Here is a 27911-nt window from a genome sequence, read left to right on the forward strand (position 1 = left end):
ACTAAAGCAAACTTTCAGAACACCTTTCTTCCCCAGTCCCTTCCTCTTTCCACCACCTGCATAAGGAAAACAAACATGGGGTTTTGATCAGTATTTCATTTCTTAAGAGTCTTTTTTTATGTTTAAGGAAAAGTTTCCTCTGCTGTGCTGTAGGATCCTTCCCACAGGAGCTAGTTCTCAGTGAACTTTTCTAGTGTGGTTTCAACCTTCACAAGCAACAGCCTCCCTGAACCTGCTGCAATGTGAAAATCCCTCTCATGGGTCATGCAGTCTTCTGACAACTGCCTAGCGTGGGTCATAGTAGTTCATGGGGTTTAGTCTTTTAAGGATAAGCTGTTCCAGTTTGGAAGCAAAGGCTCTCTTCTTCTGTCTCTAAAAGTAAGGATCATCTCTCTCTGTTCAAGTTCTTTATTAGATCACAGTCTCTCAGCATCTACGCACTCCAGCATGAGCACTCCTCATGGGCTGCGCGTGGATCTCTACACCCCTTCCCGTGCACTTCATGAATTATAGGGAAGCTGCTGTATTACAGTCCTCACCAGCGCTTGCAGGAGAATCTCAGCTCCGGTGCCTGAAGCGCCTCCTCTCTCTCCCTTCCCCACCGACTTCAGTGTTGCCATGTTGGCCTTCCTCACGTGACCTCACTTTCCCTTTTTCTCTGACTTGGAAGAAAATTGGTGTCTGTAAGTTGCAGTTGAGAAGCGGATCTTGTCCGGGCTCTGCATTGGGGAAATACTCGCCATGTCTCTCGCTGCCGGCTGCGTGGTGTTTCTGCCTGGTTCCACACGGGCCGCGCCGGCCTCAGGAGGGGGCGCTGGGATGGTCCCTCCCAGTGGCATGGTCCCGGCCGCTGCGCTGGGAGGTCCCAGCAGCCCTTTTCCAGGAAGGGGCCTGCCTCCCGCCACCCCTTGCAGGGAAGCAAGAAAAAGAACTTTTCCCAGTTTCTTCTTTCTTAAATATGTCATCACAGAGGCGTTACCAGTTTGTCTAATTGGTCTAGTAACCTGCCCATTGTCAGAGCTTTCAGCAATTGGCTCTGCGCCGGACACAGAAGTTTTGAGTTCTCCTGCCCCCACAAACCAAGTTTTGTTAAACCAGCACGCGAGTGAAACTGAAATCAGGGCGGTAGTGGCCAGTCTTTACTCTTCTAAGACTGGACTTCGTTTAATGCAGGCTGTAGAAAGCAATCTGTATTGACTCCCAAGCTACTATGAGCACAGAAGTGCTGTATTTGGTATGCCCTCTTGAGTCAAATACTAGTTGAATTGAAAAGCGTGGTAACATGACTACCTGTACTTTTGCTGGTTTATTCAAAAAAATAAAAACTAGTAGTCTAGTGTTTCTGTGCTGCTTCTATAGTCCAAACAGTTCTTTATCCAAAGCTATTGTGGCTCTACATTTTCCTTAGTAGATATTTAAAGACTTTATTTCAATGTAGCTGATGAAATTTATTTGTGAAGGATTTGTTGGTGATTATTTGTTTCACAACTTCTATGGGCTTTTTTCAGTAAGACGACAGAGTGAATAGCAACACCCAGGAAGAAAACTATGTCCTTTTGAATTATGGTTGTTTTTCTATTATTGTTAATTTTGAATTTCAATGACATAGCTAAGAAGACTTATGTTAGTGCTGTATCAATAGCATAAAGCCTGTGCTCTAACAGATCTGCTGAGAATAAAGAATTACTGGGTATGATGGCCTTTCAAGTGGTACTGTGATTTGTTTCTTGCTCTAAAGTATGGTGAAGGAAGCCTGAGAACTGCCCTTTTAGTTAACTTGCCAAGTTTTTTGTGTTTTTTGAGATTGTGTGCTTTTTAAAGGAATCCAGTTGCTCAGGTTAAAAATCAATGTAATATGAAACCATTTCTTCCCAAAAAATTCTGTAAAAAGATTTTCTTTTTCTTCAATTTCAGGCACCCATTTTATGACAAACGTTTGTAAAAGTCACTTGTGTTTTATCAAGGGTATAGTAAATTAGAAGACATGGAGCTTCCCTTGTACTGTAGGAATTTAAAGTTAGATCTCTGGCTGTAGGACTAGGAGAGAGTGGTGAAATATGAATTGATTTTTAGCATGAATCAGTAAACCAATTAACTTTCTATCTTTAACAGTAAAGCCTTGCCAGAACCTGAAGGCCAAATGCATATATCTGCTGTTTTATAGACAAAACTAAACCCAAACATTTCAGCTCTTCGAGTCCTTTTTCTTTCTGTGCTGCATACCTGTCTATGTTACAGTTTATATGCGACAGCGATAATGGCCTACAAATGGAAGTACTTCCTGTTGCATGGCAATTTCCTTGCTTTACTTGTGTGCTGTCATCAGGTAGGAAGAAGAGTAGCTTTATGCTGCTCTGAAAATAGATTATATTATGGCAGTCAGGAGTGTTGACACAGCCTTGGAATTGTTTTATCTGAGTATGCAAAATACAGAAAAAACAGTCTTCATGAGTCATTTGGAGTTAAGACAAACTATTTTTAGTAATAAAGCTGTAGTGAGTCTGCCTTCTGTCTTGTCATTATTTGATAAGATATTTTTGTGTCTGTAGTTTAATCGTAATTTGAAGTTAAACTTCCAAGTTATATACCTGTTCTGTTTTCCTGAAGCACAGTAAAATAGTTTTATAGGCTTCCAGTGTTTTACACAAATCTTTGCTGTGCCAGTGGCAAAAGCAGGAAAAACCCTATCCTTAATCAAAAGCAAAAATCCATTGGAGTTTTAGGAACTTCTATAATTGTTTTGGTTGTTAGGAGTTCTGAATTTTTGGCTACTGCTGTTTCTCAAAAGCTTTTAATTAACATTGCGTAGACAACTGGAATCTTTGGTGGAAGACCTGTCTTCAATGGTTTAATATTTAAAGAATTTGAGAGAATTTTTGTCAACTCATTATTCAAACATGAAACAACTGATATTGTGCTTTCCTCAAACATGAGATTTATGGCAAAATTTATTCCTTCATGTAATTAGCTGCTTAAATGTGAGGTAGCATTTAGAGTCTGAAAGACACTTTCTCTTTTTGTTGAGGCTGGATAGAAGGTGGAGAATATTCAGTTCTATCCACCAATAACCAGGTTTCACAAGCAGTGCAGAAATAAGCTTTTTGCTACTGAAAGGGGGAAGGTCTTGCTACTGTTTGTCCTGCTCATACCTTTTGCTTGGTCTGTTAAGGTCCTTGTACAAGCCCATTCATTTCAGTAACACACAGAAAACTCAGAAAACTACTGGGTTTTTGCTGCTCTTAACTTTCTGCTATGGTAGTTAGTTAAATTGTCTTACAGCAGGTCCTGAGTGCTGGAGCTGTGTCCAAAGAAGGTGTTGGGAGTATAAGGGTTTGAATGGAAAGGTAGGGAAGTCCCTTTGGGGTGATAGTGTTGAAGGTAGTTTTTGAGAAATGATAATATTTTTTTGTTGTTGTATTTTGTTCAATAATCAATTTGATTTTGATTCCTATTTGAAGTATTCTCAATGAATGATGTTTGCTTTTTGAAATAATTCCAAATTGCAGCAAAACTTTAAATATGGCATGGACGGTAGTGGTTCAGTATCTCTGATTCTTTTTTTTTTTGGTTTTAATGTCTTTTTGTAGCCAAAGATTCTTCAGTTGTGTACATGTCTGTTCAAATACTATGCATAGGCAAAGTCCTTTTCAAGTCCACAAGATATTAGTTTTCAAGTTGTAGCGATAGTAATATTTCTGCACTCAGTTCAGACATGCATCCCACGGTCCTGAGGGAGGTGGCTGATCTTGCCAAGCCACTCTCCATTTTATTTCAAAAGTCATGTTGGTTGAACAAAGTCACCAGTGACTGGAAGAAGGGAAACATCACTTCTATACTTAAAAGACAGTAGAAAAGAAGACCCAGGGAACTACAGACTGGTGAGCCTCACCTCTTTGCCTGGGACAACTGTGGAGCAGATCCTTATAGAAACAATGTTGAGGCATTGTTTCAATGAAGATGATCTGAGACATCCCAGCAAAGCTTCACCAATAACAATCCAGTGGCCTTCTATGACAGAGTGACAGCAGCAGTTTACAAGGAAAGACTAACAGATGTCATCTACCTAAACTTCTATAGGGCTTTTGACAAGGTCCTTCACAGAATCCGTATGTCCAAATTGAAGAGACATGGATCTGATGGACGGACTATTCAGTGGATAAGGAATTGGCTGGATGGATGCAGCCAGAGTTGTGGTCAATGCTCTTATGTCCAGGTGGAGGCTGGTGATGAGTTGTGTCCCTCAGGGGTCCATCTTGGTACCAGGGCTCTTTAATACCTTTATCAATGACACATCAGTGGGATCGAGTGCACCCTCAACAAGTTTGCAGATCCATGAAGCTGAGTGGTGCAGCTGGCACAACAGAAGGATGGGATGCCATCCAGGGCCACCTGGACAAACTTGGGCTCATGAGAACCTCTTTAAGTTCAACAAGTCAAAGTACAACATCAGTTGGGGCAATCTCACATGTGAGTCCAGACTGGAAAAAGAACTTGGTGATGGCCACAAAGATGCTCAGAGGACTGAAGCATCTCACCTAGGAAGACAGGCTGAGAGAGCTGGGGTTGTTCAGCCTGGAGAGGAGATGGCTTTGGGGAGACCTCACTGTGACCTTCCAGTACCTGAAGGGGACTTATAAAAAGAGTGACTTTTTTTACACAGGCAGATAGCATTAGGACATCAGGGAATATATGGTTTTAAACTAAAAGAGAGTAGGTTTAGATTAGATGTTATGAGGAAATGCTTACTAGGGGAGTGATGAGGCACGGGAACAGGTTGGCCGGAGAAGTTGTGGATGTCCCATCCCTGGAATTGTTCAATACCAGGTTGGATGGGGCGCTAAGTGACCTGGTTTAGTTGATGGCACCTGATCTGGGCATTGGAACTAGATGATATTTAAGGTCCCTTCATACCCAAGCCATTCTATGACTTTTAAAATGAACATATAATTCTTTTGACTAGCAATGCTGTCTTTAAAGAGTTAGGTACATATTCTTTTTGAAATTTTTTTGTGAGAACTCTGATTTCTTTATTCTGTATTATGATGTTAGAATCTTAATGTATACTTGTGAAGAAACTGAGTACTCAAACCATTATTCAAAAAACTTTTCTTTAACTTTAATTATTTTCCATCTGCTTGTAGGCAGAAGCCAGACTTGCAGCAAAACGGGCAGCTCGAGCAGAAGCAAGAGATATACGTATGAGAGAGCTGGAGCGACAGCAAAAAGAGGTAGTGTAACTCATCAGGAATTATTGCAAACCTTTACAAAAATTCATAATGTATTTTATATCTGCATTTGCTTAAGATTTTGCCTTTCAGTGTAATTCAGTTTTGTGTGAGTATTTTCAGCATTAGGATTGGATTATACTGAAAGTATTCACAGTAAATACCTATTGTCAAGATCTTTATTTTAAAAAAATGATTAAAATGGGGTAATATTTACACTTACAGTTGCGTTTTGCTCCACACGTTTCTCCTAAAAAAAGTTTGCATTTCTTGAGAAAAAAAAATCCTAGAAACTAGGTTTTCAGCAGTATGGTTATTGCTTGGTTGTTGCATTTAATTCAGGTTTTGACATTGCATGTAAAACATTGAGAATTTACTATTTATCATGATTACACTCAAATGCATGTAATGTTGATACTTGGTTGTGGTGGGGTTTTCTTCTGTGGTAGTAAGTGAAATATGCAAAACATTCTTTGCCCCAATTTTATATGGTTCTCATTGTGCTGCAGTTTCAGTTTTTGAACTGCTGGAGTTCAAAATTGCTATTATTCTGAAGATTACATGGCAATTAATGTAGATTTTTCTGAGTTTTCAATTTAGAAATCCAGTCTTGTGTGGTGACTATAATTTAAATGGTAAATGGTTTGTTTGGTTTTCTTTTTACGTTCTGTAGTTTTCTCAGCATTCATATGATAGAAAATGGGCTCATGTCCAGAAATGGATGGTAGGCTAAAATCACGTGTTGTGCATGTTTTTGCCACTCAGAGAACTAATATAGGATTTTGGAGGAAGTTAATTTACTAATGATTTGCTGTGTGTCATTTCAAAGTGTCTAATTATGTATAACTATGCATAACCATATATATATATACACACACAGACATAAACGATATATGTATGTGGTTCAACTATATATAGTTCAACTATATATAGTCTAACCCTCCCCTGACTCACTGTTCCCTTGGGTCCTCTCAGTGGTTACCACAGAAGAGATAATCCCTGCCTCGCCACTTCCCTTTATAAGGATGTTCAGTACCACAGTGAGGACTCCCCTCAGTCTCCTCCAGGCTGAACAGACAGGGTGACCTCAGCCACTCCTTGTTCAGCTTCCTCTCCAGCCCCTTCACCATTTTGGTTGCCCTTCTTTGGACGTTATCTAACAGCTCTGTATCTTTCTTATATTGTGGTACCCAAACTGCACACAGCACTCGAGATAAGGCTGCACCAGTGCAGAGCAGAGCGGGACAAGCCCCTCCCTTGCCTGGCTGCTGATGCTGTGCCTGATGCACCCAGGACATGGTTGGCCCTCCTGGCTGTGCAGGCACTGCTGACTCACATTCAACTTTTTGTCAACCAGGACCCCCCAGGTGCCTTTCTGTGGTGCTGCTCTCCAGCATCTTGTTCCCCAGTCTGTCTGTACATCCAGGGTTGTCCCATCCCAAGTGCAGAATCCAGCACTTGTCTTTGTTAAACTTCATATGTGTTGGAGGTTAGGATTTGTTCAGATTTTTTCTTTCTCTTAGGGAATTTTTCTCCCATTTGTTGCCTAAGAGACCGGTACATGGATACTTGAGAGAGACAAAGGATGTGGCCAAGGTGGGGGGAAGGGGTGCAGCTGGCTGCAGTCTCTTAGCTGGGGGACTTTCTCTTTGGAAGTGCAGAGATACTGTGAAATTTTGCCTGGGGGTGAGGGGCTGGGCTTGTCCTTCGATCTCAGGATTGGAGAGGAGACAGTCAGGGTGCTTCTGCAGGGAGAATTTTCTGCCACTGTGGAGTTGTATAGTGCACTGCTTCTCTTTACCATGGGTAAGCCTTTGCTTGTAAGAGCGGCTATTGAACTGGGACCCTTTCAACACCTGATCTCACTGGAAAGGACCTTCACCATCTGTCACGATCCGCTAATGCAAGCGGGGGTCGTGATGGTTCGTTTATCGATCTCAGAGTGTAAAAGGACACAAGAGATTTCAGTTTTAATCAAAACAGTGCACCTTTATTAAGTGCCCACAACACAGTAATGCAATAGAAGAGAGTAAGAGAGAGAGAGAGAGAGAGAAAAACAAAGTAGAGAGGGGGAAAAAGAGGGGCAATAGCTACCAACGGATGAGACGAAGTCCACGTGGTCTTCCGCCAATAGATTCGTCTTCTTTCCGTGGGGAGATCTCCTACTTGGTTATTTTAGAAGGTCCCTTTATAGTCCTTTTCAGAAGCGAGGGGCAACTGGCCAAGAGGTTGGGAAATGTACAGCCATTGTTATGGGGTCCGTTGCTTTGGGAAGCAGGTACAGGACAAACGTACAAGACAGGTGTACCGGAGAGGTATACAGGACAGGTCATTCCTTTCTGCTTCGGCGCAGTCCTTCCCGCCTGGGCAGCAAGAACGGCGCAGTCCATTGTGACCTGCACTAATTTTCCTCAGGAATGCATACCAGTTCCCAGTGGGCACACCTGTAGGCAACACTTGGCAGACAATCCCACCTCAGCCAGGCCAGGACTGCTGTGTTCAGTCTCTGTCTTCGGCAATGATCATGAGGCAGATGAGGGATTTTCGGACCGTCTCTTACACCATCTACTTGGGTGCTACAGGGGAAAACCCAGGACCCTGACCCCCTCTGGAGGGAGCATCTCCTGCGTGCTTGCAGCAGCCTGGCTGCTGCTGTCCAGCCCCGCTGTTTTCTGCCGCTGCTTCAGGGTTTTCGGTAGACTTTTAACTTGACACCCTGTGCCTGCCCAACCCCCCGCGGCTGCTGCTAGGGCTGTGGAGTTTCTGCTACATTTTGTTTGCCACCCTGGGGGGTGTGCTCACCTCTGCCATTCCAGCTTGCTGCTCCAAGGTTCCTGCTACAGCCCATTTCACTGTCCGGAGGGGCACTGGACCGGCTGCCCCCCGTGAGTTTGCAAAGGAAGAAGCCCCTTTTCAATCTCTGGCGCCGGCTGCGCCGCCATTACCCGTGTGGAGAGGTGGCTGAGCTCGCGCCACAGCGCCCCCTGCAGCCGCGGGGGAATCACCGCACCTGCCCTGCCCGGCCGGGAGCCACCAGCGCCCCTGCCGGCTGTGGCCGTGACTGCAGCAAAGGGGAAAGGGCCTGACAGCCGAGAGAAGGCTGGGACTGGGTTTCTGGTTTCGTTCGTTGTTGCTGCCATAGTTGTTGTTTGTTTGCCTTGTTATACATATATACAGACTAGTAAAGGACAGTTACTCCTTTTCCCATATCTTTGCCTGAAAGCCCCGTAATTTCAAAGTTACAATAATTTGGAGAGAAGGAGGTCATATTTTCCATTCTAAGGGAAGTTCCTGCCTTCCTTGGCAGACACCTGTCTTTCAAACCAAGACAATATGGTTGGTGCTTGCCCATCTCTCTGATTTGCCAAGGTCTCGCTGTGGGGCCTCCCTGCCCTCAAGCTCCTCCGCTTTGGTGTCATCGGCAAACTTACTATTGCTTAGAGTTCTGCGTCCAAGTAATTTATGAAGAGACCTGGGCCTAAGATGAGCCTGTGGAACCCCACCAGTGACCTGATGCTGGTCCGATGTCATCCCGTTCACTACAACCCTTTGTGCCTGACCTGTGAGCCAGTTGCTCATTAATCATATAACACGGTTATCCAGCTGTGTGCAAGCCACTTTGTCCAGAAGGATCCTGTGAGAGACAGTATTGAAAGCTTTGCTGAAGTCAAAAAGGATACAATCTACTGACTTTCCTAGGTCACCTAGGTAGATTACCCTGTTGTATAAAAAAATCAGGTTCGACAAGCAGGAGTTTCCCCTCATGAAGCCATACCAATGACTGAGTTGTTCCCCAGGTATTTTTCAATATCTCCCAGAATAGGATTTTCCGTGATTCTACCAGACACTGGAGTAAGACTGAGTTGATTGCAATGTTTCTTTGGAGGATTCATTTCACAAATTTCGTGTGCCTCTTAAAAGGGTATATGGGAGATGTGAGGGGTTTTTCTAGCTTTTAGAAAACTATTCACTGTGGAAATGTTTTGAATCATTAAGATTTAAGTAATACATGCTGAGACTAGCCATCATTTGAAATAGTTAAAACTACAATGACTAACAGTTAATCTCTGTTGAAAAATCCTAGGAATGTCATTAGAATTTTATTTGCAAAGTTGTATTGACTCTTTATTGTCTCTTTGGCTAGCTGATATTTGTGTATACATTAGTTCTCATGTTCTCAAGATCAACATAGGTTTCTGTATTTCTTGGTGGAATGTACCTTTGAAAGTTCTTTTGCTTGGTATCAAGGGTTTCCAAAACATGGAACATAGATTGTATTTCTGAGGAATCTCACTCAAAATTAATGCCACTCAACTGAATGCCACCTTCCTTTTGCAGTCCTAAGAGGCACATCTGCTGCAGGAGATTTCTGAACAGATGTGCACTTCTTTCCTGGACTGGGAGGCATAACCTCTGTATTGGATAACATGCATAATTCAAACTTGAATTTTTAGAAATCAAGCTTGACAGATACCAGCAGCAGCTATCTGCAGTATGTACTGTAGTACTTAATCCTTTGACCTGAATATGCTGAACACTTAACACTGGCTATTTTCTGATGGAATGTCAGGAAAATACTTATTAACCCACCAATTAAGAGGAATCTTATATAAGTAGTAAACTCTCTTCTTGCCTGCTGCAGATGTTGCTAAGAGGTACTTGTCCATTTAGACCAGAGATACAAAGAATATTTAAAACTGGCAATGATCTAATTATATTGTGTTGAAAAGTTAAATAGCATGAACATTCATTTTAAACCTCAAAACAGACAGTATAGAGAGGAAGACTAAAATGTCGTTATGAAATGAACCTACCCTCCCGCCCGGGAAATTGTCCGGCAGAGTTTTAAATAGGCCTATTGAATAGTCATAACATAGTTTTAAACAAATTAATGTATCCAGTGAAGATGTAGACAATAACCATGTGATCATAAGCAATATGAAAGCTAGTTTTAGTCTTTAGATACCCATCTTTGATCTGGAGGCAAAGCCTTTAATTCTATAAATAACTGGCTTACAATCTTTAGAATAGTTGAACATATTGAAAATTGTAGGAAATAAGTAAGTTAAGGAAGAATTCCTGCTTTTAGAACTGTGTTGTAGCCTCCAAACGGGACAGTTTTAAAATTAAGGTTATTCTTAACATGTTTTCATACTGTAAACATTTGAGATGCTTATGGCATGTGAAATATGTTTTAATTTTAAATTAATTGTGGTTTTTCTCTTGCTTCTTCTCACATATTCCTTTGTGTGAACCAAAATGAACATTCTCTCATCTTTCAACAGAATAAAAGATATTAAGGTGCCGTAGCTAGTTGTCATCACTCAGATTTTATAAGTTGGGTTTATTATTTTTACTGTCACTGTAGATTAAAACTAGCTGTAGAACTTAAAAATGGTCAATTTGCTTAAGAAGCTTTGTTCCTCTAATAGAGAAGAAAATGTGGAGTATGTATGTGAAAACAGAATAATAATTTCTATTAGGGCTAAAATAACTTTGTAAATTACTTAAAATCTGAATGTAGTAATTATATGGTACATTTCTTACTTATGTACTTGTAATTTTGTAAAGCTCTCTATTTTTAATTTAATTTAAACAATTTTGTGCTTTTTTCTACATTAATATGCTAATTGTAAGAAAGACTACTGAACACGGATTAGTAATTATATTAACCTGCCTTATTTGCATCCCCTGGTGTAATATCTTGCCTCAGTCACCCAAATCAGCTGGAATGAGCTCTTCTGACTTGAATGAGTTTGCTTGACAGCATGGATTATTCAAAATGACACATAGCATTAAAAGTGCTAACAGCATGTTGCTCACTTTGCCTTCCCCATATTATGTCAGGTTTTTTTCCCTTCCTTATGAAATAACTCTGCATTTCTTCTTTCTCAGGAAGATGCAGAGAGGGCCAGATACTCCCACCAGTCCAGTCGACATTCACATTTGGTTTGTGTTCAAACTGTATACTTTTTCTTTTTCATCCCAGCTTTTAAAAACCAAACCAAAGGAAAAAAACATTTGGGTTCTGGTTTCATTTTCTAATGGAAAGGATGAAACTTCCAAGTTTTTTAAGTATTTGAAGTCATTATTTTAAGTCACATATAATGTTTAAGTTCATCTGGTATTTTATTTCCATAAATGTTAAAAAGGTAGTTTATTTTTATATGTTTCAATCTTCCAGCCGTTTCTTGCACTTTGAGTATTACTGTGTTTCTGTAGTATTTGTGAAAGAAAAGGTATCAGTACCTTAAGATACAATTTGAAGAAGAGTTTGGTATGATGCAAGGTTCTCTTTCTTTGAGAAGGTGGGAATATATTACTCATTAATGGCAAAAAATTTAGCTGAAGGTTGTAAGGTATCCCAAAGACTGCTAATGAAATATTTATTGTATAGGGTCTTTTATATCATCTTTAGGCCATATACATTGCTAAAGAATGGTTTTATTGAGGATATGTAAACATTTTCCTGGTCTTGGATCTGCCTAGAAATCAGTTGGTCATTGATCTGGGTATATAGGCCAGGAAAGGGACAAATTGCTAAAATAAAAGGGTTGGTGTTATTTATTTTGGGAGTTGGAATGAGCTGTTTCTTTGTGTGACTTTTTAAAAAAAGTGATTGTCACTTGCTAAGAGGTCTTGGCAATTAAATGTAGTCTTTGATTAACTGAATTTTGTGTAATGTCATGCAAGTGCTAGAGTTAAGTGTTTCTGCAATTTGCCACACAGGTAGTTTTACCAAATAATTTTGAACAGTAAACACTTCAAGAAAACATGTAAACTATGCTATGTGCAACAGTTAGAAACTTGTGAGCTGCTACAGATTTGCTCAGATCTGGTCTTGTCTTGGTTGACATAGCAAATACACCAAGATGGAGATTAAGTAATTGGCCATTGTCTAAACAAGAGGGTTTGAATTGGGCAGATAGCTAAGCTCATTTTTGGGAGGTTTACTTAGAATTTCTTTGACTGCCTTAGTTATTTTCTGTCATTCAATGAAGATTAATAGAATTAAATTTAAAAGTTTATTTCATATCTTGATATATTTTTATAATTTCATTCTTAAGAGTTCCTTGGATGTCAGTGCATCTCACAGGAGCAGAGCAAATACCTCCAAAAGGAGAGATCTTGTGGTGTGTAACCTGGAATGAGCATGCTTTTTATTTAGGATGTGATGTGTTCACACTGTAACATTTTCTGTGTCTACTTACCAAAGCAGTAATTTGGTGAAAGCGTGCTTATAGAACATGGTATTAATGGGACTCCTGCAATGATTGATGTAATCAAGCACTTTGTGATAACAAATCTGAGAGCTCAAAGAAAGTGCTAAGTGAAGTTATCTTCAAGACGGAGCACTTACAGGTGTGAAGGGAATTAATCTCTTCAGTGCTCTCTCCCAAGGTCCCCAAAAGAGAAGGAAAATGAAGTGGAAAAAGGTTGTCCATCAGTCTTGATAGGTACAGATATGTTGTTGAAAGTTACGACAGAAAACATTTTTCTCTTTTATGTCGTGATTTTAGAACAGACAAGGCTGAAATACAGAAATTTTGCTTTTTCAGTAATGGGTATTTCTGTACATTTTTGGTATTCCTAGTTTAGGCGACTTAAACATTTGTTAGTAGACTGTTAAGCTGTTAATAGTTAGTTATAAAAGGTATAAGTTAAGTGTTGGGATGATAATGATTACCTGAGTGATCTGTCTTCATTCTCTTGATGGCAAGGTTGCTTATTGGAGGTAATAAAGACAGAAATTGTTTTAAAAAAATAAATAGTTAAGTTGGTTAAAACTGATACAGTGTCCTATGGGTCCTGTAGGTGATACTTTTAGTAATGCAGAGAGGGACCATAGTCTCTAAATTACATCCATAATATTAAAATACAATTTAAGATATTGTTAATATTGGATGTATTGGAACTATTAAGATAATATGAATACAGTATGAAATAATATTAACTAAATCTGGCATATATTAACTTATAAGCAAATATAAAATCTAAAACTGGGGAATTTCTGATGTTAATTTAATGTCTAGAAGAAATTTTCAGATGTGCCAATAGACAAAAATAAATTATTTTTCTTGCAATCCTCTCATTACTCTCCATTTTGAAAATTACACTGAGCAATGCTCCAGCATGCTACTAGTATATAATGTAGTATTTTCAAACTACTTTCTTTTTTCCGTTGTGTTACAAGTAGGCTTAGGTTGATACTAATTTATAGTTTGTATTGTGCATTGCCTAAAGTCAAAATACCTGAACTGGAAAAAAACAAGCTTGCTGTGAAAATGTAAGTTTTTTAAGTTGAAAATAAGAAGTATAAACTTCACAAATTTTGCTGTTACTGAGTGACAAGAAACATTGGACACCGGCTAAACTATTATTACAAAGCTGTTTTTATTAGTATTCTTAAGAGTTGCCAAATCTGGTAGACTCCCATTCTCTTTACACTCAGCAGGCCCTTTCATCACACTGTTCCTTCTTTTTCACACACTTGCTCCTTCTGAAAAAACATGTTTATCCCTTTTCCCCACCTTTAATTCCTCCCTGATCACAAAACACTATTTCCCCTTCCTCCTGTAATGTCTTTCATGTGCTGTACCCTGTAGGCAGTGACCTTCCTGTGCCTGTAAGGTGCCCTGGAAAGTCATTCCATCATGATGAGTTGCACAGCTCAACAAGGGTGCTGATGATCCTTTAGACTGCTTTGCATGTGTGGAGATGAGTCTTTTGTTACATAACCTTCTAAATACTGACTCAGTTTAATGAAATCTACCATGTGAGACACTTAAAATTCTGTTACTAAAATCACATGAAATATTTCACATAACCTAGTGCTGTCCAAAATTATCTCACTTTTCATAAATTGGGATGCTGTTGGGGAAAAAGATTAATTTTTATTACGTGTTCCAGCCTCAGAAGGCACTTCAGATAGGATAAATGGCATTCCTTCATGCTTAAATGTTCATAATTAGTGGAGTATGTTTTCTTGTAATTTTCCTGTACGTCTTTTTAATCATTCTTTGGAAAAATGGCAATTTTTTTTAACACTGTGATTTTCATTTTAATTTAATTTTCTTTTACTTAAGTGTGACAACGCTAAGGATAGATCTGCAAGATATTTGGTCCCTGTATCTTAATACTTTGCATGTCTTTGAGTGAAGACTGGTTATGTGCTTTGTTTCTAAGGTGTAATGATATTAACGAGTGACTTTGAATTATTGATTTTAAAAAGTATGTAAATTTGTACTACCACATTTTCAGACCTAGAATAGTTTTGTAATTCTAACACTTCCTGTAGACTACATGTATAAATTTTGTCAGGGAGAAAAGACAACTGTCTTGCAGTAAGCACTTTCTAGTATTTAGTTGTTATTTCTAAACTTAGTAGTGAAGTGACATACAGATTAGGCTGGGAGGACATTCTTGGGGGAAAAAAGTGTGTATGCATCTATTTGTATTCTCCATTACCACATAGAAACTTTAACTTAATCTAATGGAAAGTTATTTCAGTCCAGAGAAAAAGCAGCTGGTTTCTATATCTTTACTTTAAAAAGTTGTTTCATATTTTTATGAAGTGATAGTAGGTTGCATCACATTCTCAGTGGTATTATGCTGCATAAGATCTATGTGTGTCTTCTAAAGAAAAAAAAAGCATCAAATACCACTAAAAGGAATCTGTAAGCAGCTTAAAAAGCTATATTTGTTTAAACAGCAGTGTTCTCTGAATTAGCTGTAGATAGGCAAGCACAAGATAGTGCTTAAATTAGTCTGTATTGTTAAACTTTTTTAGTTTATTGGTTTAAATTTTTTTGTGAAATATGAGCACTAGCTTTAAGCCAAGCCTATGTTAATGAGAATAGGGTTGATTATAGTTTCACTTACCAGTTCCTTTTAACACAGCGATAGAAGCCTGGCCTATTTTTTTCTAATTTTGTAGTTAGAAATTCCTGTGTTGTTTCTGTTTTAGGTGATAAAAACCTTAAATCCTTATGTTTGACTTCTTTATATTTTAAGATTGAAGATACTGTTATATAGTGGTATTAATTCTCAAAATTTTATTCTTAGAGTCATGCTTACAATGAATCTCATAGTTCAAAGAAGAAAGCTGTTTATTTCCATAAAGGTTTATTGGTTAGTTTTCTAGTGTAATAATCATTATAAATATACTAAGTGTGTATCGTTATGGATAAATTTGTTAGCTTCCTGACATTTGCATAAATGTTTTTAGGAAAAAAGAAACCTCATTTTGATCAGATTCTGACCTCAATTTGTGTTTGAAACTGTCTTCATATCAGTGCAATACCATCAATGGGATCAGCTGAATAGAAATCTTGTTCTGTTGGAGGCCTGGAAAAGGCTCTTGGAATTATTTAAAAGTGGCACTTCTGTGGATTAAAGTTTATTCAGTAGGGATGGAGATATGTGTTCTACTATTCCCACTTTGTCCCACATCAGAGAGTTAGAAACATTTTATATGTAGATGTACAGCAGATTGAATTTGCCATAGACCTTGATGTTAACCCAGTGATTTACTGAGAAAGGCATGTGGATTATTGCGATCTTGCAGAAACTATTCTAGAAAGTTCGGTGTACAACATGTGAATATAGTGCCAATAAATGAAATATTTTGGATATAATTTTTCAGACAGTTTTTGGTGCTGATGAATTAGCAATTGCATTAGGGGTTGGGGTGTTAGGGACCGAGTCTGGAGAGCTGACCAGAGTAACGACACGTACACTGATACGATTTGAGCATCGTTCTGCCTTTATTGTTCAACTATGCCAACTTATATCTACTTTTGCAAAGATTCACACCCAGTCCCTCTAGACAGCCTCTAATCTACGGGGGAGCCGACCAGTGTATAACTTTGCCAAGGACTCTCAGGGCTGCCTGCAGCCAGGTGCTTTCCAGGCTTGCCTGCAGCCAAGGGCCTGTTCAGGGGCTTTTCCTCAGCAACCCTGGGTTGTCCAGTCTTTCCAGGGATATCATATGCCCCTGTTCCGCAAGGAATCCCTCTACATTGGGGAGGTCAGAACAGCAGTGGACATTTGTGTTGAGACTAGACTGAAGTAATTTTGTATTTACTTATTATTGTATTACAGCATTTCTCCATGTACTTTTGAGGTGCTATTTTCTTGTTCTCTTAGTTCCGAAACAAAGGAGTAATGTGAATATTTCTGCTTTTTATTGCCTATTGAGACATGAAGTGCTGTATTCTGCAGGCACTACTTTCTGCCATGTTTTCGTCTGTCTGGTTTTTCTTTTTTGTATGTGTGTATGAATTTTTTGCCTCACGTGCATGTATATGCAATTTGTGTAGAGAGTGTCAAAAACCAACAGAAATAAGCCAAATTATAATTGCTAGACTTTCACTATGTGCACTTGGTATAAGGAATAGTGGTAGGGCACAGGCTAATGCTGGCGTCACATAAACATCCAGCCCCTATTCAATTATCAGGAATTTCTGTCATCCTGTCTCCCCAAAATGCTTTGATTTATGATGGTATATGTTGCAGCGGGGATTACTGCAACAAGTATATTTCAAACCAGGAGTCCCGTGGAAAGCGAAGTATATATGGACAGATCCATGCTAGATGTTTCAGAGATGTTTATTTCTCCAGCCGCATGGCCGGGGCTCAGCTCAGGAACCCTGCAGTCATGGGACCCGAGGGCCCTTGGCCACACCAGGGAACCCAAACCAACCAATGGGAAATGAGGCTGACCAGGGGCAGGGAAACCCTGTGTCTCCCCCCCAGGGCCCATCTCCCAGGACTCCATGGCAGGGGAGGGACCCCAACAGGTATATAATGGAAAAAAGATACAGTAAATAATTGTACTAATTATTAGCAAGTCTTGTCAGTTATGTTTTTCATTTATTTCTTACTACACTTGTCAGGCTTTTGGGGTTTTCTTATTTATTCTGGAGAAAAAATACCAAAATTTATTTTGTTTGAGCATGGCATTAGAAATACAGATAATGCTGATATACAGAGTACATAGTAGTTTGGGGGGTTTTATTCTTTACTTGCTTAAGAACGTTATATGGATTTTGGGTCAACAGTAGGGAAAACTTCACAGCATTCTGCACAAGTTCTAAGCTTGGGAGCACTTGGGCAATGTTAAGATAAAACTTCTGTTTGCAAGGTCTACAAATGCAACCTTTGTTTTCTCTCTTCTTTTCTTCCTCACCCCTCAGAGTGAAATTTACTATGATCAAAGAAATTATAGCAGCCTTGGATATAGTAAACCAGTTCCTTCCTACCATATTCGGGTCTGTCTCCTCTTTCTATATTAATTTCCTTATTTAAATAAAATATGTATATGTGGGTTTGCTTACTTATGCCGTATGATGCTAACTTATTTCTCTATGACACTTCAAATTATTGCAGTTAAAAATAGTTACAGTTGTATTTTTTGCTCGTAAGGGTTGTGTTTTATAAAATGAATGTATAACACGCAGGTTACTCTGCTCTGCATGTGAGGTTTTGGATTTAAAATAACTTCTGTTTCATGATTCTGTATGATACGCAGAAAACAACCAGCAGCTGTGACAGTTGCTCTTTCAAATTCCCATCTTCTAAAAACAACAAAAAAGTCTTAAATGTTTAGCACCATTGCACTACTTTTTTTCCATCTAAACAACTAAACACCTATTTGTCATGAGATGAGTAATACCTTCTGGTACCTGCAGCTACGGTCATGGCCAGGTTTAAATAACTAGCTAGAGGAAACTGACACGTTATTTGAAAACTACTTAATTTTTTGCACTCTCTTCCACAAATCTACTTGCAAGAATACTAGATTGCTTTAATAATGTTTAAATTGATTTCAAAGGTAACAGGGTTTTGTGGAGGCTCTTCCACTCTTTTCTGAAAGTTTCTGTCTACTACAGAATTAAAATTTAGTATTTAAATCTTTAGAACTTTTGCAGAATATAGAGCAATAAATAAAAAAAAATTATATATGCAGAAAAAGTATTTCTGATTTGTTCTGTTCTTCACATTATAGTCATCTTCTCTACAGAGTGATCCAGCAGCACCAACTAGGAGTTACAGGGTTAGTACAATGTAAAATAATATCTCACTTATCTTTACATGTTTGAATGGCTCACAGAAATGTAAAATTACACTTTTCTTCATAGGTGTCTGCTTTAAACACTGGTTTGATAAGAAGTATCAGTTTGGTTTGTAAGCACCATTTGCATGGTTGCCTTAAACTTGTATTGTATGGCCATGAGGCTTGACAGTATTACATGTGCATTTTTTGGATATTTTTAGAGTTGAATTTGCTGTGTCTGATTTTCTGGAGGCATTAATTTTCTTAACATTGTTAAATTGCCTCTTTAAAGTATTTTAGTAGTTACCATTTTACTGCTCTTCTTACAGACAAGCATAGAGCTGGTGAATGCAGCAATGATGTTGAAGAACACTGGGATTAGAACAAATTAATTCAAGCATACTAAGTAACAGCTGCATGTATAATACTAGAAAAAGTATTTAAAGCAGTTAAGCATTTGGATAGAAAAGTCATCAGGAGATTACTGAAATTTGTGGTAAACACACCTTGAATACTTTTAAATAGGATGCCATATTTAAATTTAATAAACATACAAAAATGCAATAGCATGAAAACCTAATCTGCATCTTAACAAAATAAAAAGCTGGTAGTGCCTAAGAATGGCTAAGGTAGCTCTACAAAAAATTACCTTTAAAAAGTGACATGCATGTCTGAAACTTTATGCCTTTTGCTGCTATAGTAGTTCAAATCCATCTTACACTGCCATTTAGAGACACGCTAAACCTATGTAAAAAATCATCAAATATTATGTAGTATTTTTAAGTAGTTAGATTTTTTTTGCACTTGGATTGCAAACAGATGATGTACCCTTTTTTGGCTTTGTGTATGTTCTCAAGAAAACGTTAGAAGATTCAATGAGAGAACAAGACCACAAAGACTCCTATTACATATAATTCTGATATACATATAATTCTGGTTTCTGCTAGAGGTTTCTTCATAGATAGGGGCAAAGCAGCATGAAACTGTAACTTTTTTTTCTTTTTAAGTTGCATTGCTCAGAGCTGCTTTTATTATCCAATGCATAAATAGATTCAGCCTTGCACCTTTAAACATTCTATTTCAGGAGAATGTGCGTGGGTGAACACAGAATAAAACCGATAAGTGTACAGCATAGCTTCAGTTCCCCAGGGTGTGTTAAAACTTCTGCAGGCTTCAGAGCAGTTAAAACCAAACTGCAATTTAAATATTTAATTTAAGTATGCAAATAGTTAAGATTTGATTTTTTTTTTAACTATTTGGCTGTTTTTTAAGGGAATTCTTTGAGTGACACATGGAAATAGACATACCTAGTAGTAATAGTAAATGCTGCTGAGAATCTTTAAAAATTGTTTGTTTTATTAAAAAGTATGCTACTAACTGCGAATGCATAGATAGGGTAAAAGAGTACGTGACTGTGCATAGGAATTACAGTGTATGAGTGTGGCATGATAATTGCTCAGACTGGATATAAATCGTACTTCATTCCTTCTTTCTCAGCCCTCGTTGTGTGGTGATGGATGACATAACTCAAATAGTTCTCGCACTCTTAGTGTAATGGGCCTTTGGTTGTTTATTGTCTTTTCTGCAGACAAAAATCTATGAAGGTTGTGAAAGTATGCTTCATAACTTTTCTTTAGCCATCTGAATACAGTTATTCTTCAAGAGCAAGCTCAGTCCGAAGTAGTCCTGTGGTGAGCATTCCTATGCATGATTTGCTGAATGCTTTGATATGAACACATTAGCAATTATGAGTACATCCACTTGGGATGGTTTCACTGACCAACACACAGACTTGATTTTTCTGTTCCACATAAGAAGTTTTAATTTGTCAGAAATGTGATTTTTAGCAAGATGTAAATTTTTAGCAGTAAGACAGTAAGCTGTAGACAAAATAAGGAATTTGTTTTTCTAAATACCTTTTTAATGTTTGTAATAAACAACTAGTAACTGTAGTACATTGTTGGGGTTACCACCCTATGTCATTGTTGGAGTTACCACCTAGTATCCAAAATGAGAGAAATGAATTTCTGTATCTGTATTGTATTAAGTGTCATTCCAAAGTTGGCTTATTGTGCTGCAAAGTGATTTTAAATGGTTTTATTTTGCTTCTGCCTCAGAACAATTGTCTAAGTTTCATTGATACATCTGCTCATTTGTCATGCTACACAAAAACAAAAAAGTGATCAGTGTTCTAGTATGGGCTAAATTGAAATGTTCAGTCCTTTTTTAAATTTCATGCATATTAACAGTGTTATAGGTACTAAACAAAACCACATTTGTCAGAAACGAATGATTTTAGCTACAAGAGATACCAGAGTGAATTTTTGAGGGTGTAGGAAAAAGGTAATTTTGCTATGCTTTATGAAGTTCTAAAACCTAACAGGTATTGACCTACATTTGTAATCTCCTGCACTGTGAAAACACTCCTTAGAGATTCATTTCTTAAAAGTATATACTTTTAGATATATAGGAATATATATATCAGATCTCACCATGTATATGTTATACAAATAACGCCAAGGTAACATCCACTCACACTAGTGAATGCTTAATAGAGTTCAAAGTGTTTGTTTAATGAAATAATTCCAAAATGCACATGAGGTAAAAGTCTTATGAATAATTTAACATTCATTTCATACTGTTTCTGTGGCTTGTATTTTGGTTTTACTCTGGATAATGCATTTGAAGTCAGCTTAGTACACCCTGGAAATCAGAAGAGGAAGTAGGAGAGATGGAAAATTTGAGATAGTGTGAGATACTTGTGAGATACTGTATGATGCTTCTCCATCTTAAAATGTATTGGTTTTCATGAACCCATTGGGAAAGATACTAGGAGTACAGAAAGTATAGAAGGAGGAACAGCAAGGTTTATCAGATATATGGACTTTTCAACAGCACAGAGAAGTGGATTTTGAATGAGAGACCAGTGTTGTTGTAGATTGTAGCCCAAGTTGTTTGTTCTTTTGCTGTAATCATAATAAATAAGAATTCTCTTCAGTATCTTTATACTTTGCGAAATGCTAGTGAAATAGGAAAGTTTAGCCAAATTTCCAACTATCAAAATTTATCTGCCTAGTTACATTTAAAGAAAATTTGGATACTATTTTAAATACAGATGTAGCTTTATAGCTAGAAAATTTGTTGTCGGAGAAATAGAACATAACATAGCATAGACAACATATACAAATTCTGTAGTCCTAAAATAGTGTAATCTGAGCCAGGTTTTCATCAGTAAACTGTTTTTTATATAACTGTTGTATATGTAACGTCTGGACATCTCACTGTCTTTTAATCAGAATGAGGCTACACATGCATCAAGTATGAAGAAATTTTTTTTTAAATTGTGAGAATTGGATAAGGACAATATATTTTCAAACTGTTCCATATAAGGATTTTTTCTCCTATAATCACTTTCAAAACTAAATACAATGTTCACGATAACTTTCTGCCTTTTGAAGTAGAATATTGTCAGCAAGCTTATGATAAATCCACTCTTCTCATTAAATACTGTGTTTTACATGCATAATGTTTCTCAGTTGAATATTTTACTTGAATTCCCATGGCAGATGTAATTGCTGTAATCAGCTTAGATGTATTTTGCCTTTTTTTACAAGCAATGTGTAGCACTAGCATTTTTTCCCCACCTTTTTAGGTGCCTGTCTGACATACATCTTTGGGGAGTAATCTTACCTTCTAGTGTAAGACATCTTAAACTTATGAATGAGAAGAAGCCCAGATTATAACTAGCACTGTTGGTTTTGTGTTGATTTGAAAAAAGACAACATTTGTAGAGAAAAATAAAAATTTTTATTTATCAACTTATATAATCTGTCTTTTATGATCTGAAAACTTTTTTTAAGGTAATTTTTGTAGTTTGTGTTTGACCCTAAATTAGTACTAAACCCTTTGGTATCTGGTTGCATGTTTTTTATATTACTCTAATTGAGGAAATTGAATCAATAATAAATGTTCATTGTTTTTAGTGCAATAATGGAGATTTAAGGTAGGATTTTTTGTTCTTTAATAAACTTTTGTGCATTCAGTGGTGTCATCTTCAGTTCTCTTTTACCTACTCCTTATCTTTTGAAGTCCTCTGATTTTTCTGATCAAAGTGAAACTGCTGCTGACTATTTTAGTCGTTCCAGCCGCAGGGGAAGCATTGTTTCTGATGCAGATGACAGCCAAGTTTTGACTAGTGTGAGTGTAATGCTTTTATTTACACTGTGGTGAATACAGCAAATTTATTAACTATGGATTTTCTTCTCATACTCTGAAAGAGTCAATACTTACATGAAAGCATTTTAAATTACTTAATTGCAAATAGGTTTATTGTGGGGTTGGGGCTGGTTTTTGTATAAAAATGTACTGAGTGAATCTTTAAAAAGCATGCTGCTTTATTTTAAGGGAGATTTTGTGTGTTGCTAGAAGCATGTGACAAGTGTAACACTTCACATTTTTGTGTGTGTGTGATAAGCTTAACAATCTCTTAAAGACCCAAACATTTTATATTTTTTTTCTTACGGAAATTAACAATGCTAAGGGGGTTTTGTGTACTTTTGGAATACTATTACTTCTTTAAGTGACAAAAATACTTAAAACTGTGCCCACATTAATGCATTTTAGTGTTCATTCATCCCGTATGAGATTTTGTCAGGATCCATTACTGAAACACTCCTTGTTTGCTATGCACTTGTACTGAATCCCATGTCAATCAACAGATCATGTTACAGGAAAATTACCGTGGTGGTTTTCCTGTGCATCTCCCTTTAGGCTGAACATTGTTTATACCAAACCTAGCCACCTTCTCTTGCTGCTGTAAGTTCTAAAAATTCTTTTTACTTGCAGTCAAAAATTTGTGTTTAATAGCATGGAGAAAAAAGGGAAATTTCTGTTCTAAGGTATATCTTTTGAAATAGCAGTCAGGGTTAACACGTGCAGTAGGTAGGCAGAGAGGCTGAGAGCACCTGTGTTTATTTAGTTGAGCAAAAGGAATGCTGTGTGTTGATCAGCAGTGTGTAAGTGCTTGCTTAAGTGAGAGCTGAAGTCTTCGTACCCTTGCCAAGCAGTGCAACAAGGGCCAGCAACTTCACGCTGCAGTTTAGGAGTTCAGATGAGACATTCCAAGAAGCTCCACAAGGAGGTTATTGTTGCAGTCTGTCAGGTTACTGCAAGGCTGGAGAGCCTCTTGTGTTCAGGAGCTGGTGAGACTTAGCTAGATCAAGACACAGCTGTCCTGGACTATTGGCTGTGGTTCTGCTTTAAATGGGAGACTGAGGGGTAGAGTACTCCTGCAACCACTTTCTGTGACTTTGCATTTAGATGATACTTTAATACAGTTACAGTGCTGTATAACCTGTAATAATTAGTGTTATTTATGACCTGTATGTTCTCAAATCATGAGAGACTAACCATTTATCCAGCTTAAACTTTAGCTTTTTTTTCCCCATAATAAAGCTGACTTTCTGAAATTAATGCTCTGCTGAAAGAAATATGGAGGCTGAGACTGGCAGTTATGCTACCTTCTCAGTTGCTTGTGTTATCATCATCATTATGTGTTAGTAGATTCCAAATTTATATTTTTATTTAGGTTAGTCTAAATGTATCCTTCAGATCAGTTGGATTCTTCACATCGTTTTATAGTCATACTGGTGACAAATATTTACAATCTATAATTTCAGTACATCATTGGAGGTGATGAATTTGTCAGGAAGAAGCAATGTTGCTTTTATAGAAACCACAGTAGGAGGGGAAAAAGAAAGATCTTATAAAGTAGTGTTTGTTTCTTCTGTGATTGCAATAGGCTTCCAAAACTCTTTTCTCTGGCATGGAGAAAAACAGGTGTTCTTTGAGAAGCAAGATACATGAGATACCATACTAAATATGTGTCTAATACCACATATTTTGATTCATAGAAATGTAGAAAATGTGGACATCTACAATATAATTTTGCAGTAGCAGAATTTCCTAAGTAGGAAGGAAGTGTGGTAGTTCTTTTACTTAGTCTTCTGTACATAAAATATTAATTGAAATTATTTTATATGTTGCTTTTACTTAGTACACTTTAGTTATAGGCTTTTACCTGAACCGATTTTATTGCGATGTTATTGCAGCTTTCACTAAAGAGATTGAAAGTACAAATGTGTTTTCTATTGATTAGGACGTTCACACTGCTGTCACTGACTGCCTTAAGTGTACTTGCATGAAGCTTTGCATCTGTTATGCCACCAAGTGTTGTAGTGATTACTCTGTTGAAATTTAAAATAGTAAAACATGTTTTGTTGTTCTGTACTGGTAACGACTTTTAAAAAACATTAAAGAAAAGTTTCTGGCTTTTTCTTTACAAGCAGTCATTTATTTTGCAATTGAGGTAAAAACTACTTTTTTAGGCTGAATATTGTTTTTCCGGTCTTGATCTTTGCTAACATCTGGAATTTTTTAAATTGTTTAATTTTTAAATATTTTTGAACAAAAGATGCTGATTCAGTAGTCTCTTATTACAAAATGTAATCATGTTCCCTATTCTCTTTCAGCTGGAAGAAAAGAGTGAAAAATCACATTCAGAAATATTTTCAAGGGTAAGAGTTTTTAATTTAAGAATTACTTAAAGTCAGTGTTCATCCACAAATTCGCAAGTGTTGAAATAGTTCAAAAAGTATAAATGCTGTGTATTTTTTGTCAAGGTTAGCTTGCAAAGATATTTTTAGATATACTTTTTTATTGCCCAAAATTAATGCTTTGTGCCTTTTATTTCTTGAGGAAAAAAAATTATTCTTTAGTTTACTTTTGGCCAGTAATAATTTTCTATACAATTTATTTTTCATGTGAGAAATACTTAACAGGAAAGGCTAAAATTTAAGAGGCTAAGGCTATAAAAATCTATATGGTATATTTTCATTGTAGGCTTTCTTCTGAATCCTGTATGGCAGAAATCATAATTTTTAGTAATATTGTAAATGTCTATAGTATTTCAGCACTAATAGCTATCTTATGAATGTCTTCTGGACAGATGACTCAAAATTGTAATGTTCTGATACACTAAGTCATCAACAAGAGACCAATATTTTACCAAGAAAAACACAAATGCTGGAAATTAAGCAATGGAAAACACTGTCTGTAAGCTAATATTAAGAAAAACAAGAGAGAAAACTCTTTTGTGACTGTGAAGAAATTTACAGAGTATTGTCAAGTATACCAGAAATAACCATATGATTCCTGATACAATGTTTTTCCCTTTTTTTAAGCCCTCATCTCGCAATTCAGTAAGTGCAACTCCTCTGAGTGGCAACTCATCTAGAAGAGGAAGTGGAGATGCAAGTAGTCTGGTGGATCCTGATGCCTCCCTCAGTGAATTACGGGTAAATTGCATTTTCAGAGAATTTGGAGCTAGTTGAAATAGGAAGATTGTTTTTAAATACAGAACTTCTCTAATAATAAGAAAATGTTATGAGGATGTAATTTGCAATCATGAAGGATTTCTTTACTTTCTTGGTAATTTATCTTGGTATTTTTTGTGCTCATAATTATTGTTTAAGAGTTTAGGTTATTAAGATAAGACTTTTTAATGTCAAATTTCAAACAATTCTGACCTATTTGAGATGGCTTGGAGTCAGGGTTATAAAAAAACCCTTAATTTCCATCAAGTTGCTGTGAATTAATTATAATTTCTGGGAATTGTTGCAGGCTTTGTCATTTGACAGAAGTGCATGTAAACCCTTTAATGCTTTTTTGACTTTAAATTATTTCCCCATACTTCTTATGCAATGGTTCATTCCTATGTCCTGCAGGATATCTATGATCTTAAGGACCAGATACATGATGTAGAAGGGAGATACATGCAGGGACTTAAAGAATTAAAGGTATCAGGGCTCCTCCCAAGCATGCATTCTGAATGGGTGTTTCTGGGTAATGGAGTTATCACTGGTTTCACTAACATACAGTGGCTTCACTAACAAATTTTAAAATTTCTTTAAAGCATGTCTCTAATTTTTAATGCATGAAGAGCATCAGGTTAAAATGTACATGAGATTGCATATGTTCATTGTTTCATTAATGTTAGAAGTATTAAACTTTGATATTTTTATGTATATAGGTGTTATCTGATAAGATAATGAGATATTCAGTTTATATTTTTAGAGGTTTGTTAGCAAATAAACAGATACACAAAATAATTACTAGGTATCAAATGGGGAACAAAGAAATGGGAGATAATTACAGCAAAGAACTTAAGAATTAGTCTTCCAACTTTCAGCAAATACTTCATATTATAAAGCAAAACCAAAATAATAATTTTGAAAGACGTACTGCAATAATTTGGGCAGGCATATTGCTTACAGGAGAAAATTAATTTTGTTTTAATTCTTTACCATTAAAAAATAACTTCTATTTATGCTTATGGTTTATATCCCCATTATTTTCTCTAAACCACAGGTTGTTTTTTTCAGCATTAGTGATGAGTAATTATTAGTAATTATTAGATTAGTAATGAGTGCTAAGAAAACTTTCCTGTCTGACAATCTAGCATGCACTGTGGTAGTCACATCCCCACCACTTTCACTGCTGGGAGTGAAACCCCTGTGAGTCACCCAGTGAGTGAATGGGTGCTGAGCTAGACTGGCTACACACACCATTCTCACACTGTCAGTCAAGGTCTCCTTGACTCAGCCACAGGTTTCCCGTAACAGAGCCTCAGACATCTGATTTCTCTAAGTACTTCAATCATGGCACAGTCACACATAACCAACTCGAGATCAAGCTGGGTGCTGCCAAGGAGGGACCCTGAACCAAACGGTCCCTGGACTTTTGCATCTGCAGTCCATGCACACAGTAGTCTGGGGTCTTCCTGCTGAGCTGTTGGCTCCTGCTGTATCTCTGAGTGGCCGGTCACCTGGCTGGTGCCACAGGTTCCCATGCCCTTTGTTGTGCAAAGGGGTCAGTGCCAGATCACTGCTCTTGCTGGGAACTCCAGCCATTTATCCACACACAGGGTGCAATCTGCAGTTTGCACTGCAGCAGCACACTGAACTACCTGGACTAGGTGTAGTCTTCCATGTGAGATTTGTCTGTATTTTGACTTGTTTAAACTAGTATGTAGGTGTTTCTTTTATACATTTCCACACAATTAACAGCATAGTAAATTTAAAATAATCATACTTTTCACTGTTTTGTATTGAAGGGAAATGGAATTCAACAAGTTATGGGGCTTACAAATCTTGTTCAGGATATTTGTTCTGTTCTCTTTCCTGCTGTCTAATTGTGAATTGTTTCATGTAAAACTAAGGAGAACTTTTCATATTTGTTTTATATCAATAGAGAGACTGAATTGAATGAATGCTTCTTGTATTAGAGCATGTAACAGTGATGTATTTATCAGCTTCCTTGAATTTCTTCAATTTAACAATTTATTAGATTATATAGTAAGGGGAAAATATGTAATATGAACTGTTTAGAGTAGCAAAAATATTACCTCTTTAAAGAATAACTTTACCTTTAAAAGTAACTTTCAACTTAATAGCAATAGGCTCAGATGAAGTATGTTTTGGTTTAGTTATATTGCCATATGACTATTAAAAGGACTTCAAAGAGTAGTAGATTATAAGATTATTAGACATACACATATGAGACACAGATGG

General features: G+C 37.2%; 1 protein-coding gene across 14 annotated transcripts in view; it reads left to right on the top strand.

Moving 5' to 3' along the window:
* Positions 1-27911, top strand: part of LRRFIP2 (LRR binding FLII interacting protein 2) — a 62672-nt gene that overhangs the window by 15189 nt on the left and 19572 nt on the right. For 5 of the 14 annotated variants that reach the window (XM_042044557.1, XM_042044552.1, XM_042044556.1 and 2 more), the window contains exons 3-13: positions 5142-5228; positions 5899-5949; positions 11121-11174; positions 12293-12358; positions 17423-17497; positions 18235-18282; positions 19920-19973; positions 22372-22479; positions 24813-24857; positions 25524-25637; positions 26067-26138. In XM_042044557.1, the coding sequence (XP_041900491.1) occupies positions 5142-5228; positions 5899-5949; positions 11121-11174; positions 12293-12358; positions 17423-17497; positions 18235-18282; positions 19920-19973; positions 22372-22479; positions 24813-24857; positions 25524-25637; positions 26067-26138 (774 nt within the window). The remainder of the gene's footprint in view (positions 1-5141; positions 5229-5898; positions 5950-11120; positions 11175-12292; positions 12359-17422; positions 17498-18234; positions 18283-19919; positions 19974-22371; positions 22480-24812; positions 24858-25523; positions 25638-26066; positions 26139-27911) is intronic. The other 9 variants (XM_042044555.1, XM_042044558.1, XM_042044560.1 and 6 more) reach the window with 3 other exon arrangements.

This window comes from Corvus kubaryi, unplaced genomic scaffold, assembly GCF_017639235.1.
Source record: "Corvus kubaryi isolate FWS band 111438036 unplaced genomic scaffold, C.kubaryi_AGA036_p1.0 37398, whole genome shotgun sequence".
NCBI classification, from domain to species: Eukaryota; Metazoa; Chordata; class Aves; order Passeriformes; family Corvidae; genus Corvus; species Corvus kubaryi.